Raw genomic sequence first — 25,270 nt, forward strand, 5'->3', positions numbered from 1 at the left:
TTAAACAGTTATGATACTATGGCATATTTATTAGAATCTAGAAATAGTTCTGTTATTTAGAATGTTTCAGTGAACAGGAATTCACCTGTCACCATTGAAACTTGTGGTAATGTTTCCAAAAATCTCCCAACCCATATGCCTTTTTGCAATGTGACTTACCACTCTCCCAACAAGGAATGAAGTCTATTTTCCTCCCCTTGAAACTAGGCTAGATAGACGTCATGTTGCTTTGACCAAGAGTGTGATGGATGTGACACTGTGTGACTTCTGAGCCAAGGGGGTGAAAAAGCCTGATGGATCATTGTATTGTGGCAATGTACGGTTTGGGGAAATCGGGATGAAAGGTATACAGAACCATTTGTTTTATCTTTGCAATGTTTTTCTAAGTCTGAAATTGTTTCAAAATTAGAAGCTAAATCAAGAGTTTTTTGTTTCATTTCTTTTTTTTTTTTTTTGAGACGGAGTCTCGCTCTGTCGCCCAGGCTGGAGTGCAGTGGCGCTATCTCGGCTCACTGCGAGCTCCGCCTCCCGGGTTCACGCCATTCTCCTGCCTCAGCCTCTCTGAGTAGCTGGGACTACAGGCGCCCGCCACCACGCCCGGCTAATTTTTTGTATTTTTAGTAGAGACGGGGTTTCACCGTGGTCTCGATCTCCTGACCTCGTGATCCACCCGCCTCGGCCTCCCAAAGTGCTGGGATTACAAGCGTGAGCCACCGCGCCCGGCCCATTTCTTTTTTAAGGCTTTTATTTTATGTTCAGGGGTACATGTGCAGGAAGGCCTGGCAGATTCCATTCTTGCATTGTAACATGGAAAAAACCCACCTACTCTGAAACTCTCATGCTGTGATAGCAGCACTGAGAGACCACGCAGAGGGACAGAGACAACTAACCCCAAGCTGTTTCAACCATGTCAGCTGAAATGCCAGACGTGATTTTTTTTTCTTTTTGGATTTGAGATAATTTCTTGTTATAATGAACCAGAATTACAAGGTTCCATTGGAACTGAAACAGCTGACAGAATAGGGTTGAAGTTAATCAAATCTTCAAGGACAATAAGATTAAACAAAGCCAGTAAAAGTGGAGAAACCCAACACTGGTTTGGAATGCACACAGAAATACTAGCATGTAGGTACCTCCTGACCCCTCCCAGCAGCTGGCCATCATGCTCCCGCCCCTTTCTCCCTTCTAAAGCACTGGCCAAACCAAATGGCTTCTTTCTCTGTTTTGCAAGTGTCAGTCAACCCAAGAGTACCCTTTTGGACATAATACAAAGCCAAGAAGAAAGTTTATGGATCATATTGGACAGTAGAAAGTGTACAAACCCAACCCAGCAAATTGCTTATTGTTATCTATGTTCCAGCCTCAGTAGATGCCAACAAGGGAGCAGAGATGAATCAATCTTTCCTCTCAAGCCCTGTCCAAATTATGGAACCTCTAAGATTGGGGGTGGTTTGTGATGTAACAATAGATAACCAAAACATACATCAACCTTCCACCTATGGCAAATGCCTTAAATTCTGCTCTGGCAAGATCTGGCTGCCAAATGGACCTTTTGGATCTAGTCCTTAGGGTGAGATCAGTTTCACATTCTTCTTGGCTAAGTGCTTTTGTTTCCAGAGTTCATTTTATACAGCACCACTGCTCTTATTTCAATAAGATTTATCTTCAGTATATCTTAAGAATATTAGGGGGCCAGGCGCAGTGACTCATGCTTGTAATCCCTGCACTTTAGGAGGCTGAGGCGGGTGAATCACCTGAGGTCAGGAGTTTGAGACCAGCGTGGCCAATACAGTGGAATTCTGTCTCTACCAAAAATACAAAAATTAGCTGGGCATGGTGGCGTATGCCTGTAATCCCAGCTACTCGGGAGGCTGAGACAGGAGAATCACTTGAACTTGGGAGGCGGAGGTTGCAGTGACCCAAGATTGCACCACTGCACTCCAGCCTGGGTGACAGAGCAAGACTCCATCAAAAAAAATAAAATAAAATAAAGAGTATTAGAGGATTCCCCCACTTTCTGGTAGGAGGGTTTTCTTCTCCCTGCAATGTTTGTTCCCTCAGAATCCCTTTTTTCTGTTTGGATCACCATTTTTTATCTTGGAGGCTTTCTTTACTCAGATGTCTGGTGAACCTCCGCTGCTGGTTAATATCTAAGGCTAGGGTTCTATCACTTGCAGCCTTAAGAGTCTTGACCAAAACAAACGGTGAGAGCCTAAACACTAAGAGCAAGGTTGATTGAATTCAGACATAAAAAAGCTAAAATGGACTGTACATAAGGTAGACACTATTGAATCTGGAGCAAGAAGAAGGGCTCTGAAAGAAGTCTGTATAGGGTGCAGTTGAAGCAAACAGGAGTGGTAAATTCTACTGGAGGTATAGTATAGGTAAGCAAAAGCTTCAAGGAAGAAGAGATATTTTCTTTTGATCTCCAGAGATGTGTAGGGTAGGTTGTGGCAGAGTGGGAATGAGAGGTGGGAAGTAAAGGAAGCAACATGAACAAAGTTAGGGTATATGGACCAGTATGGCAGGTTAGAGGCCTTACCTACATATAGACTACCTAGATGATAATATTCTGGATTTTAAGCTGATGTAATTATTGGATGAGACATCTAGTGGTGGTGGAAAGGGGTGGATATATTTTGCATATGAGGGGGATGTGAATTGTTGAGAGCAAAGGGCAGAATGTGGTGGACTGTTTGCACAGATGGTCACCAATTCCTCTCACACTGTATTCACATGCCATTCCTCCAGGATGGAGTCTATTTTATACAAATGTTTATAACAGCCATTATTCATTATTGCTAAAAGCCAGAAAGTAGAAACAACCTAAATGCCCATCGACCAATGAAAGGATAACGAAAATGTGGTATATCCACAATGGAATATTATTTGGCAATAGGAAGGAATAAAGTATTGATACATGCTACAACATAGATGAACCCTGGAAATATCAAGCTAAGTGAAAGAAGCCAGTAACAAAAGACCAAATATTGTATGGTTCCATTTATACAAAATGTCTAGAACAGACAAATCTATAGAGACAGAGTAGATTAATGGTGGGGAAGAGGCCGGGCGTGGTGGCTCACGCCTGTAATCCCAGCACTCTGAGAGGCTGAGGTGGGCTGATCATGAGGTCAGGAGATCAAGACCATCCTGGCTAACATGGTGAAACCCCGTCTCCACTAAAAATAAAAAAAATTAGCTGAGCATGGTGGCAGGCGTCTGTAGTCCCAGCTATTCAGGAAGCTGAGGCAGGAGAATGGCGTGAATCCGGGAGGCAGGGCTTGCAGTGAGACGAGATTGTGCCACCGCACTCCAGCCTGGGCAACAGAGTGAGACTCAAAAAAAAAAAAAAAAAAAAAAAGGGGTAGGGAAGAGTGGAAGGAAATGGGGAGAGATTGCTAAAGGGTTTCTTTTTGGGGTGATGAAAATGTTCTGTATATAGACCAATGGAACAGAAGAGAGGCCTCAGAAATAACACCACACATCTATAACCATCTGATCTTTGACAAACCTGACAGAAACAAGAAACGGGGAAAGGATTCCCTATTTGATAAATGGTGTTGGGAAAACTAGCTAGCCATGTGCAGAAAACTGAAGCTGGACCCCTTCCTTATACCTTATACAAAAATTAACTCAATATGGATTAAAGACTTAAATGTAAGACCTAAAACCATAAAAACCCTAGAAGAAAACCTAGGCAATACCATTCAGGACATAGGCGTGGGCAAGGACTTCATGTCTAAAACACCAAAAGCAATGGCAACAAAAGCCAACATTGACAAACGGGATCTAATTAAACTAAAGAGCTTCTGCACAGCAAAAGAAACTATCATCAGAGTGAACAGGCAACCTACAATATGGGAGAAAATTTTTGCAATCTATCCATCTGACAAAGAGCTAATATCCAGAATCTACAAGGAACTTAATTAAACAAATTTATGAGAAAAAAACAACCCCATCAAAAAGTGGGCAAAGAATATGAACAGACACTTCTCAAAAGAAGACATTTATGCAGCCAAAAACATATGAAAAAAAGTTCATCATCACTGGTCATTAGAGAAATGCAAATCAAAACCACAATGAGATACCATCTCACGCCAGTTAGAACGGTGATCATTAAAAAGTCAGGAAATGGCTGGGCACCGTGGCTCACGCATGTAATCCCAGCACTTTGGGAGGCCGAGGTGGGCAGATCACTAGGTCAGGAATTCAACACCAGCCTGACCAATATGATGAAACCCCATCTCTACTAAAAATACAAAAATTACAGCCATGGTGGCGCATGCCTGTAATCCCAGCTACTCAGGGGGCTGAGGCAGGAGAATCGCTTGAACCCTGGAGGTGGAGGTTGCAGTGAGTCAAGATCGTGCCACTGCACTCCAGCCTGGGCAACAGTGTGAGACTCCATCTCAAAAAACACAAAACAAAAACAATAAAAAGTCAGGAAACAACAGATGCTGGAGAGGATGTGGAGAAATAGGAACGCTTTTACACTGCTGATGGGAGTGTAAATTAGTTTAACCATTGTGGAAGACAGTGTGGCGATTCCTCAAGGATCTAGAACCAGAAATACCATTTGACCCAGCAATCGCATTACTGGGTATATACCCAAAGGATTATAAATCATTCTGCTATAAAGACACATGCACAGGTATGTTTATTGCAGCATTATTCACAATAGCAAAAACTTGGAACCAACCCAAATGCCCATCAATGATAGACTGGATAAAGAAAATGTGGTACATGTACACCATGGAATACTATGCAGCCATAAAAAAGGATGAGTTCATGTCCTTTGCAGGGACATGGATGAAGCTGGAAACCACCATTCTCAACAAACTAACACAGGAACAGAAAACCAAACACCACATGTTCTTACTCATAAGTGGGAGTTGAACAAAGAGAACACATGGACACAGGGAGGGGAACATCACACACTGGGGCCTGTTGGGGGGTGGGGGGCTGGGGAGGGATAGCATTAGGAGAAATACCTAATGTAGATGACGGGTGCAGCAAACCACCATGGCACATGCATACCTATGTAACAAACCTGCACATTCTGCACATGTATCCTAGAACTTAAAGTATAATAATAATAATAAAAGAAAATGTTCTGGAATTATGATAGTGGTGATGGTTGAAAAACTGTTGATATACTGAAAACCATTGGATTGTACAACTTTAAATGGGTAAATTGTATGGTACATGAATTACATGTCAAATATACCAAAAAAAGAGGGGGAGGAGGGAGGTGACATCTGTTCACCCTCCTGTTGAAAGTGGCTGGCCTTGAGACTTGTTTTGAATACTGGAATAAGGGGTAAGTGATGCTGTGCCAGTTCTGGGCCTAGCCCCAAATCCTGGCAGCTTCCACTTTCACTCTATTGGAAGCTAGTTGTCATGTAAAGCAGCTTAAGCTAGACCACCCAATGATGACAGACTATGTGCTGAGAGAGGCCTCATGGAGGCAAACCAAGACCCTACTCATGTCAGTGAGGTCATCTTGGATAGCCTACATCCAGCCAGGCTGACAGCTGAATTAAGTAACAAGAGTGACCCCACGAAAGATCACACAAAGCAAGAAGAGCCTCCCAGCCAACTCAGAGAATCGTGAGAAATAATAAATCATTGTTGTTTTAAGCCAGTGAGTTGGGGGTGATATGTTATACAACAGATAACTGAAACACAACCTTTCTGAGTCTCAGATTCCACTTCTATAACATGGGACTGATACTGTGGGGTTGTTGTGAAGATCACATAAAGCTAACACCAAGCATGGTGCTCAACAAATACTAGTTGTTATTCTTAAAAACCACCCAGGAGATCCTTGACATAATCTGCAGGTATGCTCTTCTGGGAGACCTAATTCCTACAAGCACTTGCTGCTTCCAATCACATGGCTTCCAAAAGGTTGGCTTCTTAAAAAAACAAAAGGTGGGTTTTTTTGCTACAATCTCTGACACATGAATTCTAAATCATAAACAGATGACCAAGGAAGGTTCTGCTTAGGTTAGCCATCTACACGACACTGCTCATCCATTCATCACACCTTTATTAAGCCCTAACTAATTACCAGACACTAATTAAGGATAAAGGAGATCCTCCCTCCTTTGAAAAAGAAACCATTTCTACCTATGTATCCATTAACATAATATGCCACACACTTGAAGTTGAGTGGAGAGAGTATCTACAGTAGTAGATAAATCTAAAATCATTCAGCTAGAAAGAAAAAGCTTAAATTTCCATATAGAGCTCAGACACACAGCATGAGAACACATAATTCTGACTGGGAATCCCACAAGCAATACCAGAGCAAGGAATAAAATGGGTCCCTAAAGGGTTCATCACTCAGTGACGCTACATTCTTCCAAGTCCCATTCACAGAACATGGACCCCAGGTGACAAAATTTGACCATTTGGCACTACCTGCTATGTTTGGGTGCAGAAAGGATCTGGGCAGTTAATAATTCACAAGCTAATGACAGAGAAAGAAATTCCTGGGTATATCCGTAGGAAAGGATATTAAACAGCTTTCAACTGCATTTGTGAAATCAATCGTGATTGGTAACACTGAAATAAGGAGCCTTTTAACTCTAAAAAGAATTAAGAAATTATTTTTCATCAAAAAGGCTGACATCAATACTTAAATTACATGAAAGGTAAGAAAGATGACCGAATCTGTATTTTCTGCATGAACAGTGGACAAAGTCCACTGAACCTAGGAAGCACTTATTCTAAACGAACTCAATAAAGTTCTAAACTCATCAAATGCTAGTTAGAGAGTCAGTATAAACAATATTGGCCTAGAAATGGACATGAAGACCATGAGGGTTATAGGTAAAAGACCTAACACCAGGCAGGCATTGGGCTGAGTCTACCAGATAACTCAAATGCTGGGCTATCTTTCTCTGCTGACATATAACGTACAGCAAAGTACACAAGTCATAACTATCTATCTTGAAGAATGTTTATATCAAGATTAAGATACAGAATATTCCTAAAACCCCAGAAAGTTCCTTTGTTCCCAACCCAATGAATAACCAGTCCCACCCTAGTTTCCCAACTCCACAGCCAGGAGTAACCATTATTTTGATCTCTGGCATCATACATACTTTTTGTCTGTTTTTGAATTTCACATAAATGGAATCATACCATATGTAGTCTTTTCTGCTTTCTTTTATTCATCACAGGGTTACCTTATTTCGAAGCAGAAAACCCAGAAGCTGAGGTTTATTTTCCGAAAATGTTTCTCTGATGTCACAGGCCTGAATCAACTACTCCGATTACACTGGTTATACTTCCTGCCCTCTTCTGAGCATGCATTATAAAAACTGTTACAACAGAACACAATCTTGGATTGCAAAAGCTTCCTTCCAGATAAATTAAATTCTTTAAAGATATTCAAATATTCTATTCAATCTTAACAGAGTAAAAGCTTTGCCACTATAAAAGTATAATCTTTTCCGTGAATGCAAAATTCTTATTCTAGAGAATCATCAAGTCCTAGAATAAAATTAGCCATCAATTCTGTTATTACTTTTGATTAGTAAAGAACTAAATGACAGGAAAATCTCTAAGAGGAAGCATAAGGCACTAAATTCAGATGAATGTGAGTCAGCTCAGAGAAGGCAGGAGAGGAACAACAGTACAGTAATAATTATAGGTACAGATTTTGAGGCCAAGCTATCAGGATTCTAATCTGGAAAGTGCCCCTTCTAGCTAGGTGACCTTGGGCAAGTCATTACTCTAACTTTGTACCTCTATTACATCACTATAAAATGGGAATAACTTCATAGGATTGTTGCAAGGATTAAATGTTAATGTATATAAAGCACTTAGGAGACCATGTGACACACAATAAGCACTTTTTTTTTTTTTTTGAGATGGAGTCTCACTCTGTCGCCAGGCTAGAGTGCATGATGTGACCTCGGCTCACAGCAACGTCTGCCTCCCAGGTTCAAGCCATTCTCCTGCCTCAGCCTCCTGAGTAGCTGGGACTATAGACGCGTACCACCACGCCTGGCTAGTTTTTGTATTTTTTGTAGAGACGGGGTTTCACCATGTTGGCCAGGCTGGTCTTGAACTCCTGACCTCAGGTGATCTGCCCGCCTTGGCCTCCCAAAGTGCTGGGATTACAGGCATGAGCCACTGTGCCTGGCCATAATAAGCACTTTTTAAGAATTAGCTATCTTGGCCAGGCACAGTGGCTCACGCCTGTAATCCCAGCACTTTGGGTGGCCAAGGGGGGCAGATCACGAGGTCAGGAGATCGAGACCATCCTGGCTAACACGGTGAGACCCCATCTCTGCTAAAAATACAAAAAAATTAGCTAGGCATGGTGGCGGGCGCCTGTAGTCCTAGTTACTCGGGAGGCTGAGGCAGGAGAATGGCGTGAACCCAGGAGGCGGAGCTTGCAGTGAGCAGAGATCGCGCCACTGCACTCCAGCCTGGGCAACAGAGTGAGACTCCGTCTCAAAAAAAAAAAAAAAAAAAAAAAAGCTGAAAGGGCTAATAAGAGAGCAGCTATTCTGCCAACCAAAGGGCTATAAAATAGTGACCAAGACATCTAGCACAGTGCTCCTCAAGATGTTTTATTTTTAATCTTTTAGACTGATAGTTTCTGTAAAATGCAAGATTACGTGCTTGGATGTCACAGCAATGCCAAATTGCTCTAAAAGTTTCTAAATGTTTACTCTCACTTCTGTACATATAATATAGTCCATAACTGTTCACTGTTCATTGACTGGCATTTGTCTACAGACTGAACTTTGAGTAACACTGTTCTATAGCACACAAGAATGACTCAAGAGTCTCCTGAAAACTCAACTGGCAGGTTAAATAGAATTATGAAAACATTTAGTAAGAAAAACCCCAGTAGCAGGGGCAAGAGGATGACTTGAGGGTCAACAAGCTGACAGATAAACTCAAGAGGCTAATTACTAAACCTAAAATACAAAGCTGGCTGCAAAGCAAAGACCCAACTGCTAATTCCTTCCCCACCCCCAAGTGCTCTAGAGGGTAGCCCTCAGAAAACATGTGGGCCAGGAAGTCATCAGCCCCAGAGGGGCAAGAGGTGTGAATGCAGTAGGCAGAGCTGACTTGGGCCTCTTCTCAGGAGTGAGAATTCACCCTAAGCCATCATCAAGCTTTGGGGACAGCAAGCACAAGTTGCAAAGGCTGGAAAGAGTTTCTTCTCTGCCAAAGAAAACATGCAAACATTTCCTTTGGTGACACGGGACTGCACACCCATATATTCAAAGACACACACCTGTCGTTTTAGGAGGCTCCTGAGGTCCACCCTGCCAGCCGTACTGTGGGTATCCTTGGTAGGGGTACCCTTGAGGAGGTGGGTAGGGTCCCCCAATAGGTCCTGGACCCATTGGTTGTGGTGGATAAGGTGGGTATGGGGCCGTTGGACCAGGGCCCGGATATGGTGGAGGGTTCTCTTGATTCATCAGGGACCTGTAAAGTGCACCTAAGAGACAAAAAGAATGAAAATTATTTGCATTTAACTGTGGAAATCATCAGGAATAAAATCCTAACCCACAAGATCATTTACAAAATACCTTCAAGGTGTATCAAGCCTTGTGCAAATCTCTAGCTCTGCCCATTTTGTTTCCTTCTCACCATCACTACAATTGGCAATTATATTATATATTTATTTGCCTTTTGTCTATTTCCTCCACTAGACTGTAGGCTGTGACAGTAGACATCAAGTAAGTTTTGGATCACCACCATGTCCCTAGAGCACTGCAGTCCCCTAAATAAATGTGTTAAATGAATACCAAGATATTTTGTTTTTTAATTCCTCTGATATGTCCATAAATGTGATTGGATAGCTTTAAGAAAGTGTTCTAACAGCATTATGAGTCTTATCAGTGGACGCTGATCCACTACTGGAAACCCTCCAATCAACAGGGCTGGGCCACAGTGGGGCCTTCTAACAAGCAGCACTGGCAGCAATGACCAACCAAAGTTTGTAACCATCACCATTGCTCTGGGGATTGGGGTGATCTGGTTGTTCTCCCCAGACCCGCTGCTCTGAGCAGTTGGACAGCGCTGTCTATAGAGAATGCCAAGCGTCTCCTCTGCCCATCCAGGCCCCTGAGACTCTGGAGGGCTCACTAGGAACACTTATTTGTGTTTATAGGACCCTGTCCTCTGTGGTTTGCTTCTGTGAGGGAGGCCACGCTTCCCCGCCCCCAAGCCTGTTAATCATTCTCTTGATTGGGCTTGAAGTTTTCAGGGCCAGCGTCTTGTTTCTATTATCTCTTTAAGCTCCACAGTGCCCGGCACGGTGACTTTCAGATTAAAAACAAATGGCCAGGTGTGGTGGCTCATGCCTGTAATCCCAGCACTTTGGGAGGCTGTGGCAGGTGGATCACGTTGAGATTGAGACCATCCTAGCTAACATGGTGAAACCCCGTCTCTACTAAAAATACAAAAAATTAGCCGGGCATGGTGGCATGTGCTTGTAGTCCCAGCTACTCAGGAGGCTGAGGCAGGAGAATTGCTTGAACTTGGGAGGCAGAGGTTGCAATGAGCTGAGATCGTGCCACTGCACTCCAGCCTGGGCAACAAAGCGAGACTCCATCTCAAAAACAAACAAACAAACAATTACTGGGGAATGCAAGGTATAAACTCTATGGATGACTCACTTAAACAACATATCATCTGTCATACTGCTGCCTTGTACTGTTACCCATATCTTACATGGATAGTTAACTTTTTACCTATTTGAGTGTCTTCTATCCCCAACCAAATAGTAGGGAAGAGTCTCAGATTCAAAATGTAATAATTTTACTATTAATTCTTTTCCATAACAGGCAATCAATAAATTCCCAAGTGACTTTATTATATGAAGGATAGAATAGTTATAAATAGTCTAGGTTCCCTAGAAAATCTGGATTACAGTAGCAGTGGACTTTGATGGTTGCCCACACAACATCCATATTCTCCCCTCCTAACAGTAGTCAGGTTTCCAGGTAGATCTCTGCTCATTCTTCCTGTAGTTCATGTGCTTCAGGGAAATCTCATCCCATTCAGCTCCAGGGTGAACCCAGTCTATCTAAGCCAATGGGGGTCACTCTCTCCACTTTTTCATCATGAATGATTCAAGGAACTCAGGACTTTACCCAGATGCAAATGGCACTCCCTGGCCACTGGGACTGGTTCTGAAGTGGTTCAATCAGTAAAAACCTCGGACTCTCTTAACACACTCCCAACGAACTTTCCCTTCCCCTGTACAAAGGTATACACAAAGTCTAGGGAAGATATGGCCTACAAAATTGCTGACAGCCAATCTGCAGCCCTGAGAAGGAGCCAGTTTTAAGATTAAGTGGGCCATTCAGAAAGGCAGAGCAGAAAAAAGGAAAGAAATGGGATTCCAGATGACTTTATAACAGCTCATAAATCAAAGACTAAAGCCTGGCCTAATCTAAACTACCTCTATAGAGTTTCCAGTCCTGGAAACCAATGGTAAGGTAAGGTAATGAACCCTTCTGGGTGACATTCACAAACATACATTTATTAAGTGCTTTCTTGACACTGGGCTAAGTAGTGGGGTATAGAGATCAATATGCCTCAAACCCTACCCTTGGGCAACTGGTTGAAACAAACATAAGGAAAATGATTTTTAGAAAATGTGGTAAACAGACTGCTGGGTAGGAGTTGGGGCTTAAACCTAGTAGAAGGAGGTGCTGATCGAGAGAGTGTCATTTGAAGGAGTTTATTGTAAATTGAAACTCTATGTTACAGGATCAAATGGCTTGAGGGTCTCTATTTCAACCACATCTGTATTGCCTCCCATTTTTGACACCATCTTATTTTTCCAGGGCCTGAAAGGGACTCAGGAAAAAAGTAGAGTTCTTTCCCTTCTCTGCGCTCTGGTCTGCAACTGGCAACACACCCTGACCTAGGAACCCTAATACAAAGGCTCATGGTGATTAACACTACAATTATCATATGAATTTGGACAAAAGCAAATGTATTTTGTTTCCTCTCTCCTACCAGGAAGGCTGTAGAAAGCCTAGTGAGCCCTGGTTAACACAGAAATCAGCCTTGTTAATCCCCATATGGCCATTCCATTATTTATTTTTAAATCACAGTACAATACAGTTATCATAACTACTTCTGTCCTGAAATTCAGTGTGTGTAACCTAACTTTATTAAAACTGCAGTTTAACTTGATCAGTTCAACAAGACCATGTAGATCATTCTCACCCTAGCAAAGTCTGGACCTATATTTCTTTGAAGACATTGTTCATCTAAAAACAATGGACAGTGAGGAGAAAAAAGAACAGAGTATAGAACTACAACTTCAGACCTCAATGTTTCATGACTTCTCTTGATCCATTTGTTTGCATCTATTCCTCATTATCCTGTGCAGTTCTCTCCCTGAGAACCTGAAAGCTCTCTTCCAAGTGTATGCATCCTCCCCACTTACCCCTCATCATTTTTCCCTCTCATTTTTGGTATGTATCTTTCTCCAACTGCCTGAGGAAAAAAACACGTAAGGTCTAGAAGGGAAAAATCCCATGAGTTATTCACAGAGGCATTTATACAAAGCATAAACTACAAAGGTGCTCCAGCTACCATGACCTCCTTCCACGCATACACTCTTTTGCTTTGTTCCCAATATAGACAGTCATCTTGAAGGAATAAAAATCTGGATCTATTTTCAGTTTCCTCTAAACAAAAAAATCCCAGTGAGAGAACAGCAAAAGTCACAGAAAGAGCATCTCTGCTGGATGAGAGATCCTAGAGCTGGCATTTGAAAACCAGGACTTCATCCAGTGGGAATCCATTGTTCCCAAGCTGCTAAAGAAGAAAAGCAAAGCAAAAAAGATTAACTAACACTGACACAGTATAGTACAAACCACTTTACATAACCAAAACACAAAAGAGCTTTAAATTTAAGGCATGATACTGAACTTTGTAACATGACTGCTTTCCCTTATAAATTTGGTCAGATAAAATATAAACCCTACTCTAGTGAAGTGTTTCACTACAGATCAAATGCAAACAGTGTAAATTATAGCATTAAAGACAAATCAGAGCTCTAAAAGGGACAGCTAAAATAGTGCTGCAGTCAAGATCCATTAATAGACTGCACTGAACACTGCTATCCCACGATCTCATTCAAGACATACTCAGAGTCACAGTATTAGCAGTCATTCAACCACACAATGAGAAGGGCAGAAACTATTCTTTGGGAAAGTGGTCAGTGGAGATAAGACCTCATCGAAGTAGAGATGCAGGGAAAAAAACCAATATTTTTCAATGTTGTTATTTTTTAAATTACAAGACACCTGCTAGATGGACTGGCACTGACTCTGCAGACAGCAAAGTGGAAAATTTTCCTCTGGAAAACTGAACAGTCCCAATGGAAAAAAAATGACAGATACTAATAATTGAGGAGACACCAAAGAAATGACTCACCCAATCACTCCACAGTAAAGCCTACGCACACTGAACTTCTAATGGACTATTTACTGCCTCATACATAAATGAATGGACAAAGATTATCAGACATTGGAGGAAGGCCTCCAGTATAAAAAACAGATAAAAAAAAAAACCAGAGGAAGGAAAAAAACAACCTAAATGTCCAAGGAAAGAAAATGTCCAAGAAAAAAACCAAAGGTTTTTTTTGCAGTTGTTTTAAATTTATGCTTTTGAAGTATGATGTAATACCGTGTAAGAAAAATTTAAAAGTTATGTATTCAGCATGTCTCAACTTTCTTTAAAATAAATACTGAAAAATAGATCAATAGAGCAGAATAAAGAGTCCTAAAACACATCCATACAGTAATTTCTCCTAATTTAACAGACAGGCACCACTGTAATTCAGAAAAGAAAAGGTAGTCTTTCCAATAAATAGTGCTGGATTAATTGGATATCCTTGTTTCAGGAGAAATGACCCTTGATCTCCATGCTCATACATAAAAAATATCCATAATATATCACAGAAAAAAAATCACAACATATCATAGACCTATACAAAAGCTAAACCAATCAAGCTTTTGGAAGAAAGTATACCAAATATTCATGACTTTCACAGTATTTACGTTATGACCCAGAAGCTCTATTCTTAGATATATATATATTGAAGTGAAACAAGTGTGTAAGTCCACCAAAAGACTTATACAAGAATGTTCAAAGCAGCTTTATTTATAATAGTCCCAAACTGAAAGCTATCCAAATGTTCAACAGCAGAACAGATAAATTATTATATATTTATACAGTAGAAAATGACCCCAAAACAATAAGTAAAAGAACTATTATTACGTGAAACAACATGGATGAATCCCAGACACAACGTGTGAGCAAAAGAAGGCAGACTCAACAGACTTCAATAATACTTTACTTAGTCTGTTTTGTGTTGCTATAAAGGACTATCTGAGGCTGGGTAATTTATAAATAAAAGAGGTTTATTTTGGCTCATGGTTCTGCTGACTGTACAAGAAGCATAGTGCTGGCATCTGTGTCTGGTGAGGCTCTCAGGTAGCTTACAATCATGGTGGAAGACAAAGGGTGAAGCAGGCATATCACATGATGAGAGAGGGGGCAAGAGAGTGGGGGGAGGTCCCAGACTCTTTTAAACAACCAGATCTCACTTGACTAATAGAGAACTCACTCATTACCATAAAAAGGACACCAAGCCATTCATGAAGGATACACCCCTATGACCCAAACACCTCCCACAAACCCACCTCCAAAATTGGGGGTCACATCCCAACATGAGATCTGGAGAGGACAAATATCCAAACTATATCATTCTGTGATTCCATTTATATGAGGTACAAGAACAGCCAAAACAAATCTGTGGATACTGAAAAGAAAGATACCAAAACAAATTTATGAATATTGAGGGGAAGATACAAGGGAACCTTCAGGAATGATGGAAACGTTCTGTATCTTGAGCTGAGTCATGTTTACATGAATACATATAAATGTATTGAGTTGTACATTAAGATTTTCAAACTTTATTGTAAGTTGTACAGTAACAGCAGATATTTTGCTAGAAAAAATATATTTATTGTGGTTTTCCTTGGATGCTGGAATTGTGGGCAATTTTTGTTATTTATACTCATGTGCATTTCTGAAAATTTCAAGAGAACCTATACAGTCAGAAAAAGATTAAGTTTTCTTAGTGCTTTCAGATATATATCCATGCTGCCTGCCATTTTTAATAGCTAGAATGCCACTTTAGCTGGGCTCAGGGCTCATGCTTATAATGCCAGTGACTTGGGAGGCTGAGGCAGGGGAATCACTTGAGGCCAGGAGTTCAAGACCAGCCTGGTTAGGGTAACATAGTGAAACCTTGTGTCTATCCTCTCCCCTTCCCCCTGCAAAAAAATTAACAAGCTGTGGTGGTATACATAGTCCTAGCTGCTTGTGAGGCTGAGGTGGGAGGATCACTTCACTCCAGGAGTTTGAGCTACAGTGAGCTATGATCATGACACTACACTTTAGTCTAGGCAACAGAACAAGAAAGACCCTGTCTCTAAAAAAAAAAAAAAAAAAAAAAAGTTAAAATTAACAAATATTTTTTAAAATGCCACTTTAAACCTCTTATTCACTTCTGATATACCAATTTGCCTTCTCATTACTTATCTTCCTCTTGTTAACGATCTACTCAAAATCTGCTCTTCACTGCTTTTTAAGGTGATTTTTGTAGTTGCAATTTTTTTTTTCACAAGACACTTTGGTTCTCTAAGGTCTTCAAATGTTTTCTTTCTGCTTCAAACCAAAAAGTCACTTGGTTGGGTACCAGACTTAGGGTAAAAAAACAAATTCTTTTGGTTACATACAGACTTCTCTATCTTGGAATCCTTCTTATTATCAAAGCCTAAAGTCATTCTTATCCTTATGTCCTTCAATTTATCTTTCTTGGTAACTTATAAAATTAAAGTTTAAAAACATGAGAGCAGGGCCAGGCACAATGGTTCACACCTGTAATCCCGGCACTTTGGGAGACAAAGGCAGGTGGATTGCTTGAGCCTAGGAGTTTGAGACCATCGTGGACAACATAGTGAGACCTTGTCTCTATAAAAAACAGGAAAAATAGCTGGGTGTGGTGGCATACATCTGTAGTCCCAGCTACTTGGGGGAGACTGAGGTAGGAGAATCACTTGAGCCTGGGAGATTGAGGCTGAGGTGAGCCGTGATCACACCACGGCACTCAAGCCTGGAAGACCGTGCAAGACCTTATCTCAAAAACAAAACAAAACAAACAAACAAAAACTATGAGAGCAGGTCTTACCCTAGAGACCTCAGTGTCTTTTTTTTTTTTTAACTCCCCATTAGCTGTTTTTTTAACAAGACCTTTGTAAATAGACCACTTTACATTCTAAGTCCCTCAATATGTCTTGACTCTCACATCTATAATTTTGGGTGCGGTTTGTTCAGGTAAAAAAAAAAAAAAAAAAAAAAAGCTTTAGCATTACTGAGGTGTTTGTTTGTTTGTTTGTTTGAGATAGAGTTTCACTTTGTCGCCCAGGCTGGAGGGCAGTGGCGCCATCTCGGCTCACTACAACCTCTGTCTTCCAGGTTCAAGCGATTCTCCTGCCTCAGCCTCCAGGGCAGCTGGGATTACAGGCGTGCACCACCATGCCTGGCTAATTTTTGTATTTTTAGTAGAGATGGGGTTTCACCATGTTGGCCAGGCTGGTCTTGAACTCCTGACCTCAGGCAATCTGCCCACCTCAGCCTCCCAAAGTGCTGGGATTACAGGTGTAAGCCACCACACCTGGCCTAGAATTACTGAGTTTTATGCTGCCGTATCATCTCTGGTTTAGAGTTTTCATCAAATTTTGGCAATGACATATTAGTTTATTCCATTCACTCAGTCATTTGTTCATCCATAAATACTTATAGGAGCATCAACTATAACCCAGTACTACTGGGTTCCAGGCGCTGCTGAGATAATGGTAAGCAAGAGACAGTTCCTATTCAGGGTATGAGAGAGACAGACAATAACATCAGCAATCACAAAACCAAGCTAAGATAGAGAAAGCAGAGCGTACTGTAAGCTCAAAGTAGAGACAACTAATTACTCAGGGAAGTCACAGAAAGATTCTAAGAGAAGTGATGATCACATGACTAGGCATAAACAGAAATTCGTATTACTCCAAATTTCATACTCTGCAGAGGCAACAATCTGTGAGATGTTTCAGAGAAAAAGCAGAGCACATTTGAGGAACTGACTAGGTTCTAATGGCTGAAGCACACTTCACGGGATGAGGCCAAAGGGTCAGCTCATAAACAGCCTTGCTAAGGGCAGACTTCTAGGTTTGCTGCATCTTCCTTTTCTATCGTTATTCTTTATTTCTTTTAAAGTGATTCATGTAACTTTATGTTTGTTGAATACTATTGACAAACTTAATAATTCACTTATTTCACATGTATTAAGTACCTACTACAAATCAGGCCTAGAGCTGGGGATAAGAGGTAAAGAACTATAGCTGGCTTGCTCCTCCCCTTCAGTACTGCTATTAATACAAATAAAATTATCATTTCCATTTGTCTGCTATTGCATCAGATGGAATATGCTGGAAGTTTTCCAAATTTTAAGGATATGGTGAAGGTAGTTTGACAGAATAGACAAAACTTACTTTGGGAGGTCCAGAAGGCAGTTACCTCAAAGTGTTACACAAGTTACTAAAACTGAAGTACAAGTAGAAGCCCAAATGACTCCCCAGTTGGGAGAGCCATACCACACATACTTGTGAATGTACAGTGAGCAGAGGTAAGAAATGATGGTCTCAAATCTTAAACCCAAGGCCAAAATCACAACAATAGGCATTCCAGAACTGTAGACCTTCTCCTAGGAAGAACTTGCTCCTGATATGGAAACTTTAACACAGGAGCCCCAGGGGGATAGCAATAGCAGGGATTTACATTTTTAAAGATGGTAGCAGTGCTCCCAGTAACAGTGCAATACCAGGAGACCTCTGATAGTTAGCATGACATGGACAAGATATTTCTTTTTACGACTTGCTCAGCATTTTAAACACATTGCTGGGTATTGCCATTTCCTAAATTGCTCTTCTTTTAGGGACAGACTGGAGGAAGACAACCTGCAGTATTACTCCATTATTGTCCAAATACTGATTCTGGCCTCAACCTCCCAAATATCATTAGCCATCCCCTACCTCATTCAATATCTCTTGTTTGCCACAGAGTTTTACCAGGCCCTGAGCTATTCTCATATAGTCAATGAATGAATAAGTATTAGAACATATCCTTTGTATCAACATTTTGGCTGTGGCTTCAGAATAGCTCCTCTGTGGAGTACAAAATGACACATGGCTCAGATATGGGACCTTTCACTGAACAAGGGCATCAAAGTGCACATGGAAGGCAAAAACTAACGATGGATCAACTATCTCTGAAGGCCCTGGCCTAGTGTGATGAAGAGGTTCAGAGACTATCTTATTTTCCTTTCTCACAAAAAATATTTGATATAAAAACCACACATTGCTTTTATAACTGCGTTCATATGAAGCTAAAAATCTACAAACTATTTGGTAACGTAGTTTGCTAATGCCATTCAGATAATTGCTTTAAGCCGCTATCCCCAACATTAATATAACACAAAGATGTAAGTATTCTCAACTTGTCCTGATAGATTAGGAACAGCAAATTCTGAAAAGTCATACCATACCTACATTAATTATCCACAGTTCAGAATTATTTGAAAATGTGACTATAGTCAATCTTGTCTCCCTCCAATATTAAACTTGGTAGGTACATTTTAGCATTCTTCCAGACTTAGAGACTTTCTGAGGGAATCCAGAGAAGTTCCCTTCAACAGAGGATAACATATCATCTGCTAAAATCTTTCTCCATAAAGCTTTCTATAAAGAACCTCTGGTTGGATCCAGGGCTTGGTGCTCTGTAAGATATAACATTTATAAACATTTCTGGGAAAAAAGACATTACTACCTGAAAATATCAACAACTAAAATAACCTATCCTTAGCCACCAGGTATTGGTGTCCCATTCCTCCCTAATGTTTAGAGGGGACAGCTTTTCTTTTTACAGCGGGTCTATCCTTTTTTCTTATAAACTCTTCAGTAAAGACATATTTTTAAGTAAAACCCCAAATAAATAAATAAAAACACCCTATCCTTTGAACGAGCAATTCTACCTTTAGGAATTTATCTTACAGGTATATACTAGTGCCAGCCGGTATGCCAAAAAAAAAAAAAAAAAACCAACTTTATACACAAGCATATATATTAAATATAATGTTCATCAATATGGGATGGTTAAATAAACCATGGTATTTCCAATCCATGGAACTGCTGCTATATGACCCTTCAGAAGAATAAGTTAGAACTACCTGTGCTGATATGAAAAAGCACCAACATGGTGGGAAAAAAGCAAATTGCAACACAGTGCATTCTATTACACCATTTGGGTTTAAAAATAAACTTCTATTTCTAAACCTGAATAGATCACACAGTTACACTAATGAATACAATTATTGATTAAACTGTACATTTATATTATACATACTTTTTTATACATATGTTATATTTAACAATGAAAGTTAAAACCCTTGCTAATCATCTTTAGGTAAAGTAGCCACATGGCTTTTACAAGAAAATAATCAATTTTTTAACTCATTGAGCAGGAAAGCCATGCTCCTAGATGCTTCCAACAATCCATCTAACCACATGGGAAGACAATTTGGTCCAGTTGCCACCTGGGAAAACCTAGCTTCAGGGCAGGATCCACAGTTGCAAATAGTCCTGTGGGTTCCAGGCCAACCTCACCCAAGGGCTCCTTCTCCAGCCTTCATTCATCATGTATGGTCCTCTGCAAAAGCCAGAGGACTGCCTGGATGCAGTACTCCCCTCTGCATTCAGCTTATGGAAGGGTCTCCACAGGTGAGCCTCAGCCCCTTGTCTAATGGATCCTGGCATTGTCAGCAAACCCTGATTATAATACCTTCCCCATACTGCTGGGACCCCCATATGGGGGAGGAGCACATCCAGCCTCACCCAACCACTCAGTTCAGGGACTCTGGTCAGTACCCCACCAACACTGCTATCTGAAAGCCAGTAGAGAAATGAAGATTGGCTTCTCCTCAGAAAAATAGGGTAGGGATCTCTGAATTACATCTAGTCACTGGGACATATAGGACAGCATTATAATTGGAACTTCAAATAGTCAACCCTCAAAGTGAGAATGGAGAGAAAATGGGGCCTAGCAAGAGAGAGGCTCAAAAGAGAGGGCAGCATTGAACAGAAGGGAAAGGAAAAGAGAAGAAAGCTGTGAACACAGAAAGTGAGTTGGGGAATTGAAAGGAGAGGTTAGGGCATGGAGAGAGAGAAAAGGGAAGAACTCTGCCCCCTGCCAAGTTGAGAGGATACACTAGAAAGGGACAGGTCCATCCCTCCCAACAAGCCTGATAAGGCCACTTCCCAGGCCAGGTCCCCTGCCAGCCCAGCCCCTGAAAGACAGGCTCTGCCTGCTTCCTCCCAGAGTATTAGATTAGGCTTTGTGGGAAAGTTGAAATCTTGATGGTTTAGAAAGAGGCCCCTACAGCTTAACGTGCTGGCAATTTAACTAAGCGCTCCTGGTTCCTGATGAATACCAAGCCAGCCTGGCTTTGCTCCATCATGAAAGCACGCTCTCCTGACCCTCTGAGGGAGCAGCAGCTCAGTCAGCACTGCGGGGTGGCTCTTAATGGACAACAGTGAATTTCACATCAAACCAGGAAGTACCACTCGTGCCTATCATGTGCTGCACCGTAAGAGACCATACAACCCAGGGCAGCTCACCCTCCCGCTTTCTTCTGTTTGCATAGGATTCTTAAAGGAATAGGCTTTACGGACAATGAAGATTGGGGGAAAAAAATTCTAGATGTTAACTTCAGTTTCTATCATTAGCAACATCCACAAACAGTTCTCTATATGTGAAAGGAACTCAAAGTAGTTCGGGTTATTGATGAGTTAAAAAAAAAAAATAGCATCCCTCCTGCCCCCCAAGAAAGATCTGCGTTTCCCAGGAGCATCTGAGTTTTCTAAGAGCACACTGGCACAGAAAGAACAATGTAACACAGCATCAATGAAGCCACACCCCTGGCAGAGGGCCTAGAATTTAATGTAGTATACAGCCTCACCACCACTCAGGCCTCTTTTTGGCAAACTTCAGATCAAAACATCAGTGGTTTCACATTGCATTTACCTCTTGTTACCTCCTAGATTCTTCATTCTGTGGCCTTCCTAGTATCATAGAGCCACACAAGTTTTAGGAAAAGATAGGCTTCAAGGGGCCCTCTCTGAAGGCCTGCCTACTCCAAACCATCCTACCACCCATCTACTGCTGCCTGAAAAACTCACTATTAGTGAGTCATATCTTTGGGTAAAGGCGTATTGCCCCAGGTGGGGTATGTGGAACTTGGGGAACATGGACAAACAACTTCAATAATTTATACCTTCTATTTGTGACAGGTGATATAGTAGTTATCAGTTTAAGGCAATGATATCGTTTCCCTTTCAAACAAATTTTAGGGTTTTAAAAAATGGGTTGACTTTAAGAAAAATGTTAAACAACAATACAGATGACATAAAGATAAGACAAAAATCATGCAGGGGAACACAAATGAAGTGTGGAAAACACTAGGGTTTCCACTTTCAAGACCCTCCCTTTAAATACAACTACCCGGCTGAAGGTGGTGTCACACGCCTGTGATCCCAGCACTTTCGGAAGCTAAGGCAGGAGGATCCCTTGAGGCTAGGACTTTAAGAACGGCCTAGTCAACACAGCAAAAAATACAGACGGGGGTCCTGCTATCTTGCAGTGGCAGTGGCCCCCGTGGCTCTTGCAGGTGCAGTGGCTCATGCAGCAGGATTGCTTGAGCTCAGGAGTTTGAGACCAGCCTGGGCAACATAGTGAGACCCCCAACTCTACGAAATATAAATAAAAAATTAACCAGGCACAGTGGCATGTGCCTGTAGTCCTAGCTACTCAGGAGACTGAGGTGGGAAGATCATTTGAGCCCAGGAGTTTGAGCCTGCACTGGGCTATGATCATGCCATGCACTCCAGTCTGGCAGATTGTCCCTAAAGCAAAATAATAATCAGTAAATAAATACAATTATCCCTCATTAGTTTCTCACACAGCCACCACCAGACATTAAAGGCCACCAAAAATTAGTTCAACAAAGTTAGCAGAGCCAGAAGGGTGCAGAAACTGTGATCAAAGATTAGATTGGCTTTAGAGAGGGTGGTGTTGGGGAGGAAAGGCTGTTAGGGAAGAGGCGGAAGGGCAAAGTCTGGAGTGTCCAGGAAGCTAGTGGCAGCAGGAAAGCACTAAGTATTCGACTTAGCAATAAGGGCTCACAGAATAGCCACATTCTTACAAATGTCCCCCTCTTCACACACTTTCTCCCCAACTGATTCTGCCTAAGATTCTGCAACTGAAAGCTGACCGGTAAAGTACTGCGTGCAGCATTAAATGTTTAACGTGGCAGAAGTCTAGCACCATTTCCCAGGTCTTCCTCTCCCTAAATGTCTTTGTAGTTCAACTGTTTCCCATCCCTAATTTTCTCTGAATAAGAAGCATGCCTAGCTAGTTTTCAGTTATGATGTTTTCTGAGCCAGTGCTCTTGAGACTGGCTAATGATTCTTTAGTACAAATAATCAGGAAACTAGTGATAGGCACCTCTGAATAAGGCATTTACTCTTCAGTGAGTAAATTCAGGTAGATCAAACCCTTCTCACACCATGACCATCAATATTCTCCCTTAAACCATTTAATGAAAAGAGTTTAGAAAAATATAAATCATCTGTTGTTTTGGCAAAGTCATACCACAAGCTTGCTGCCCACAGAGACTGGATTCAAACCATTTGTCTCCTTTGCTTTAGATGTGAGGACCTACCCAGTTTCCAAGATCTGGCTTTGAGGACTAAATCAATAATAATATTCCACATACATCTCCTAAAAGCTATAAAGGAATCATTCCAAGCTCACTTCCTTTTGAAGATTCCTTTGTGTAGTGCCCAAAATGGTGTGAACCTTTTTGGTTGTAAAGTGGGAGGGTCAGCTTATGTTCAATTCCCTTCCTTTATACTACTGCTGTTTAATTGCTGACTTCCATTTTATAGCCAAGCCAATTAGTAGCCTTGGCCAAGCATGAGGAGCTTGGAAGCCTGAAACATGGCACTCGGCTAAGCCTACAGAAAACAGAAAGCCTTTTCTGTCAGAATTTCCCTCATGAGAGAGAGCTTGACCTGGCCAACAAATGTCAGAAGTCTAAAAGATGGATGTTGCAGTTCAGTACGTAGTGTCCCTGGGCACATCAGCAAGCACTTGAATCCTACTAGATTGAGTGACAGGACTGGTGGTCTGACACAGGTGAGGGAAATTTTAAAAGATGACTATTTCACTCCTCATCCAATTTAGCGAGGAATCTTACTCTCTTTTGTCTCTGACCAGCTTAATAACTAACTCCTTTGAGGGCTGTGACACTTTCTGATAATACTCTTGCTGTTAAAAAAGATGCTGGGTCATAGGCTGCCAGTCCCATAGTCTTCTGTTACTGGTTTACTCCAGGGTCATAGGCTGCCAGTCCCATAGCCTTCTGTTACCGGTTTACTCCAGGCACTCCAAAAAAAGCCAAGACCAGGTTAACAGAGGATAGAAGAAAAAAGAGAGTGAGGCTGGGCGCGATGACTCACGTCTGTAATCCCAGCACTTTGGGAGGCTGAGGTGGGTGGATCACCTGAGGTCAGGAGTTCGAGACCAGCCTGGCCAATGTGGTGAAACCCCATCTCTACTAAAAATACAAAAAATTAGCCGGGCGTGGTAGTGCATGCCTGTAGTCCCAGCTACTCAGGAGACCGAGGCAGGAGAATCGTTTGAACCTGGGAGGCAGAGGTTGCAGTGAGCTGAGATCGTGCCTTTGCACTCCGGCCTGGGAGACAGAGGAGACAGAGCAAGACTCTGTCTCAAAAGAAAAAGAAAAGAAAGAAAAAAAAAAGAGAGTGAACAATCCGAGCTTTACTATTTATATATGAAATAAAAGCAGGAATTTAGTTAGCCTCAGGCTTCCAGATTTTTATTTTTGAGACAGAGTCTCCCTCTGTCTCCCAGGCTGGAGTGCAGTGGTACGATCTTGGCTCATTGCAACCTCTGCCTCCTGGGTTCAAGCAATTCTTGTGCCTCAGCCTCCCGACTTAGCTGGGATTACAGGCGTATGCCACCATGCTCAGCTAGTTTTTGTAATTTTAGTAGAGACAGGGTTTCACCATGTTGGCCAGGCTGGTCTCGAACTCCTGGCCTCAAGCAATCCACCCACCTCGGCCTCCCAAAGTGCTGAGATTACAGGTGTGGGCCACCGTGCCCAGCCATTTTTTTTTTTTTAAGCAATAAGGTCTCATTCTGTCTTCCAGGCTAGAGTGCGGTGGCATGATCATAGTTCATTGCAGCCTCAAACTCCTGGGCTCCAGCGATCCTCCCACCTCAGCCTCCTGAGTAGCTAGGATTACAGGCACATACCACATGCCCAGCTAATTTTTAAAAATTTTTTGTAGCAATGGGGTCTCCCTGTATTGCTCAGGCTGGTCTTGAACTCCTGGGCTCAAGCGATCCGCTTGCCTCAGCCTCCCAAAGTGCTAGGATTACAGCACCAGGCCTCAGATCTTGATTACAGGCTGATTAGTAACCAAGCCCATAAAGCACCAGGAAAAAAACAAACCAAACCAAACAAAAAACCAGCAAAAAGTCCAGGCATGGTGGCTCATGCCTGTAATCCCAGTACTTTGGGAGGCTGAGGCAGGCAGATCGCTTGAGCCTAGGAGTTTGAGGGGAGCCTGGGCAACATGGCAAAACTCCATCTCTACAAAAAACACAAAAAATTAGCTAGGTGTGGTGGTGCAGGCCTGTAGTCCCAGCTACTCAGGAGACTGAGTCGGGAGGATGGCTTGAGCCCAGGAGGCAGAGGTTGCAGTAAGCTGAGATCACACCACTGCACTCCAGCCCAGGCAACAGAGCCAGACCCTGTCTCAAAAAAATTTTAAAAACCAAATCAGCAAAAAGGCCTTAGACAGCCAGGCATGGTTGCCTGTAGTCCCAGCTACTCACAGGGTTGAGGTGGGAGGATCACTTGAACCCAGGAGTTAGAGACCAACCTGGGAAACATAGCAAGCCCTGTTTCTGGGAAAAAAAAAAAAAAAAAAAAAAAGAAGAAGAAGAAGAAGGCCTTGAATAAGGCTTTTCCAAAAATTTAGAACGTCAAACTCTTTTAAAA

General features: G+C 41.8%; 1 protein-coding gene across 4 annotated transcripts in view; it reads right to left on the reverse strand.

Moving 5' to 3' along the window:
• CYSTM1 (cysteine rich transmembrane module containing 1) overlaps positions 1 to 25,270 on the reverse strand; it is a 68,885-nt gene that overhangs the window by 40,136 nt on the left and 3,479 nt on the right. For 3 of the 4 annotated variants that reach the window (XM_030828175.1, XM_003266462.4, XM_030828185.1), the window contains exon 2: positions 9,272 to 9,478. In XM_030828175.1, the coding sequence (XP_030684035.1) occupies positions 9,272 to 9,458 (187 nt within the window). In that variant the 5' untranslated portion in view covers positions 9,459 to 9,478. Of the gene's footprint in view, positions 1 to 9,271; positions 9,479 to 14,714; positions 14,764 to 25,270 lie in introns of those variants that run through there. The other variant, XM_030828181.1, reaches the window with a different exon arrangement.

This window comes from Nomascus leucogenys, chromosome 2 (assembly GCF_006542625.1).
Source record: "Nomascus leucogenys isolate Asia chromosome 2, Asia_NLE_v1, whole genome shotgun sequence".
Lineage (NCBI taxonomy): Eukaryota > Metazoa > Chordata > Mammalia > Primates > Hylobatidae > Nomascus > Nomascus leucogenys.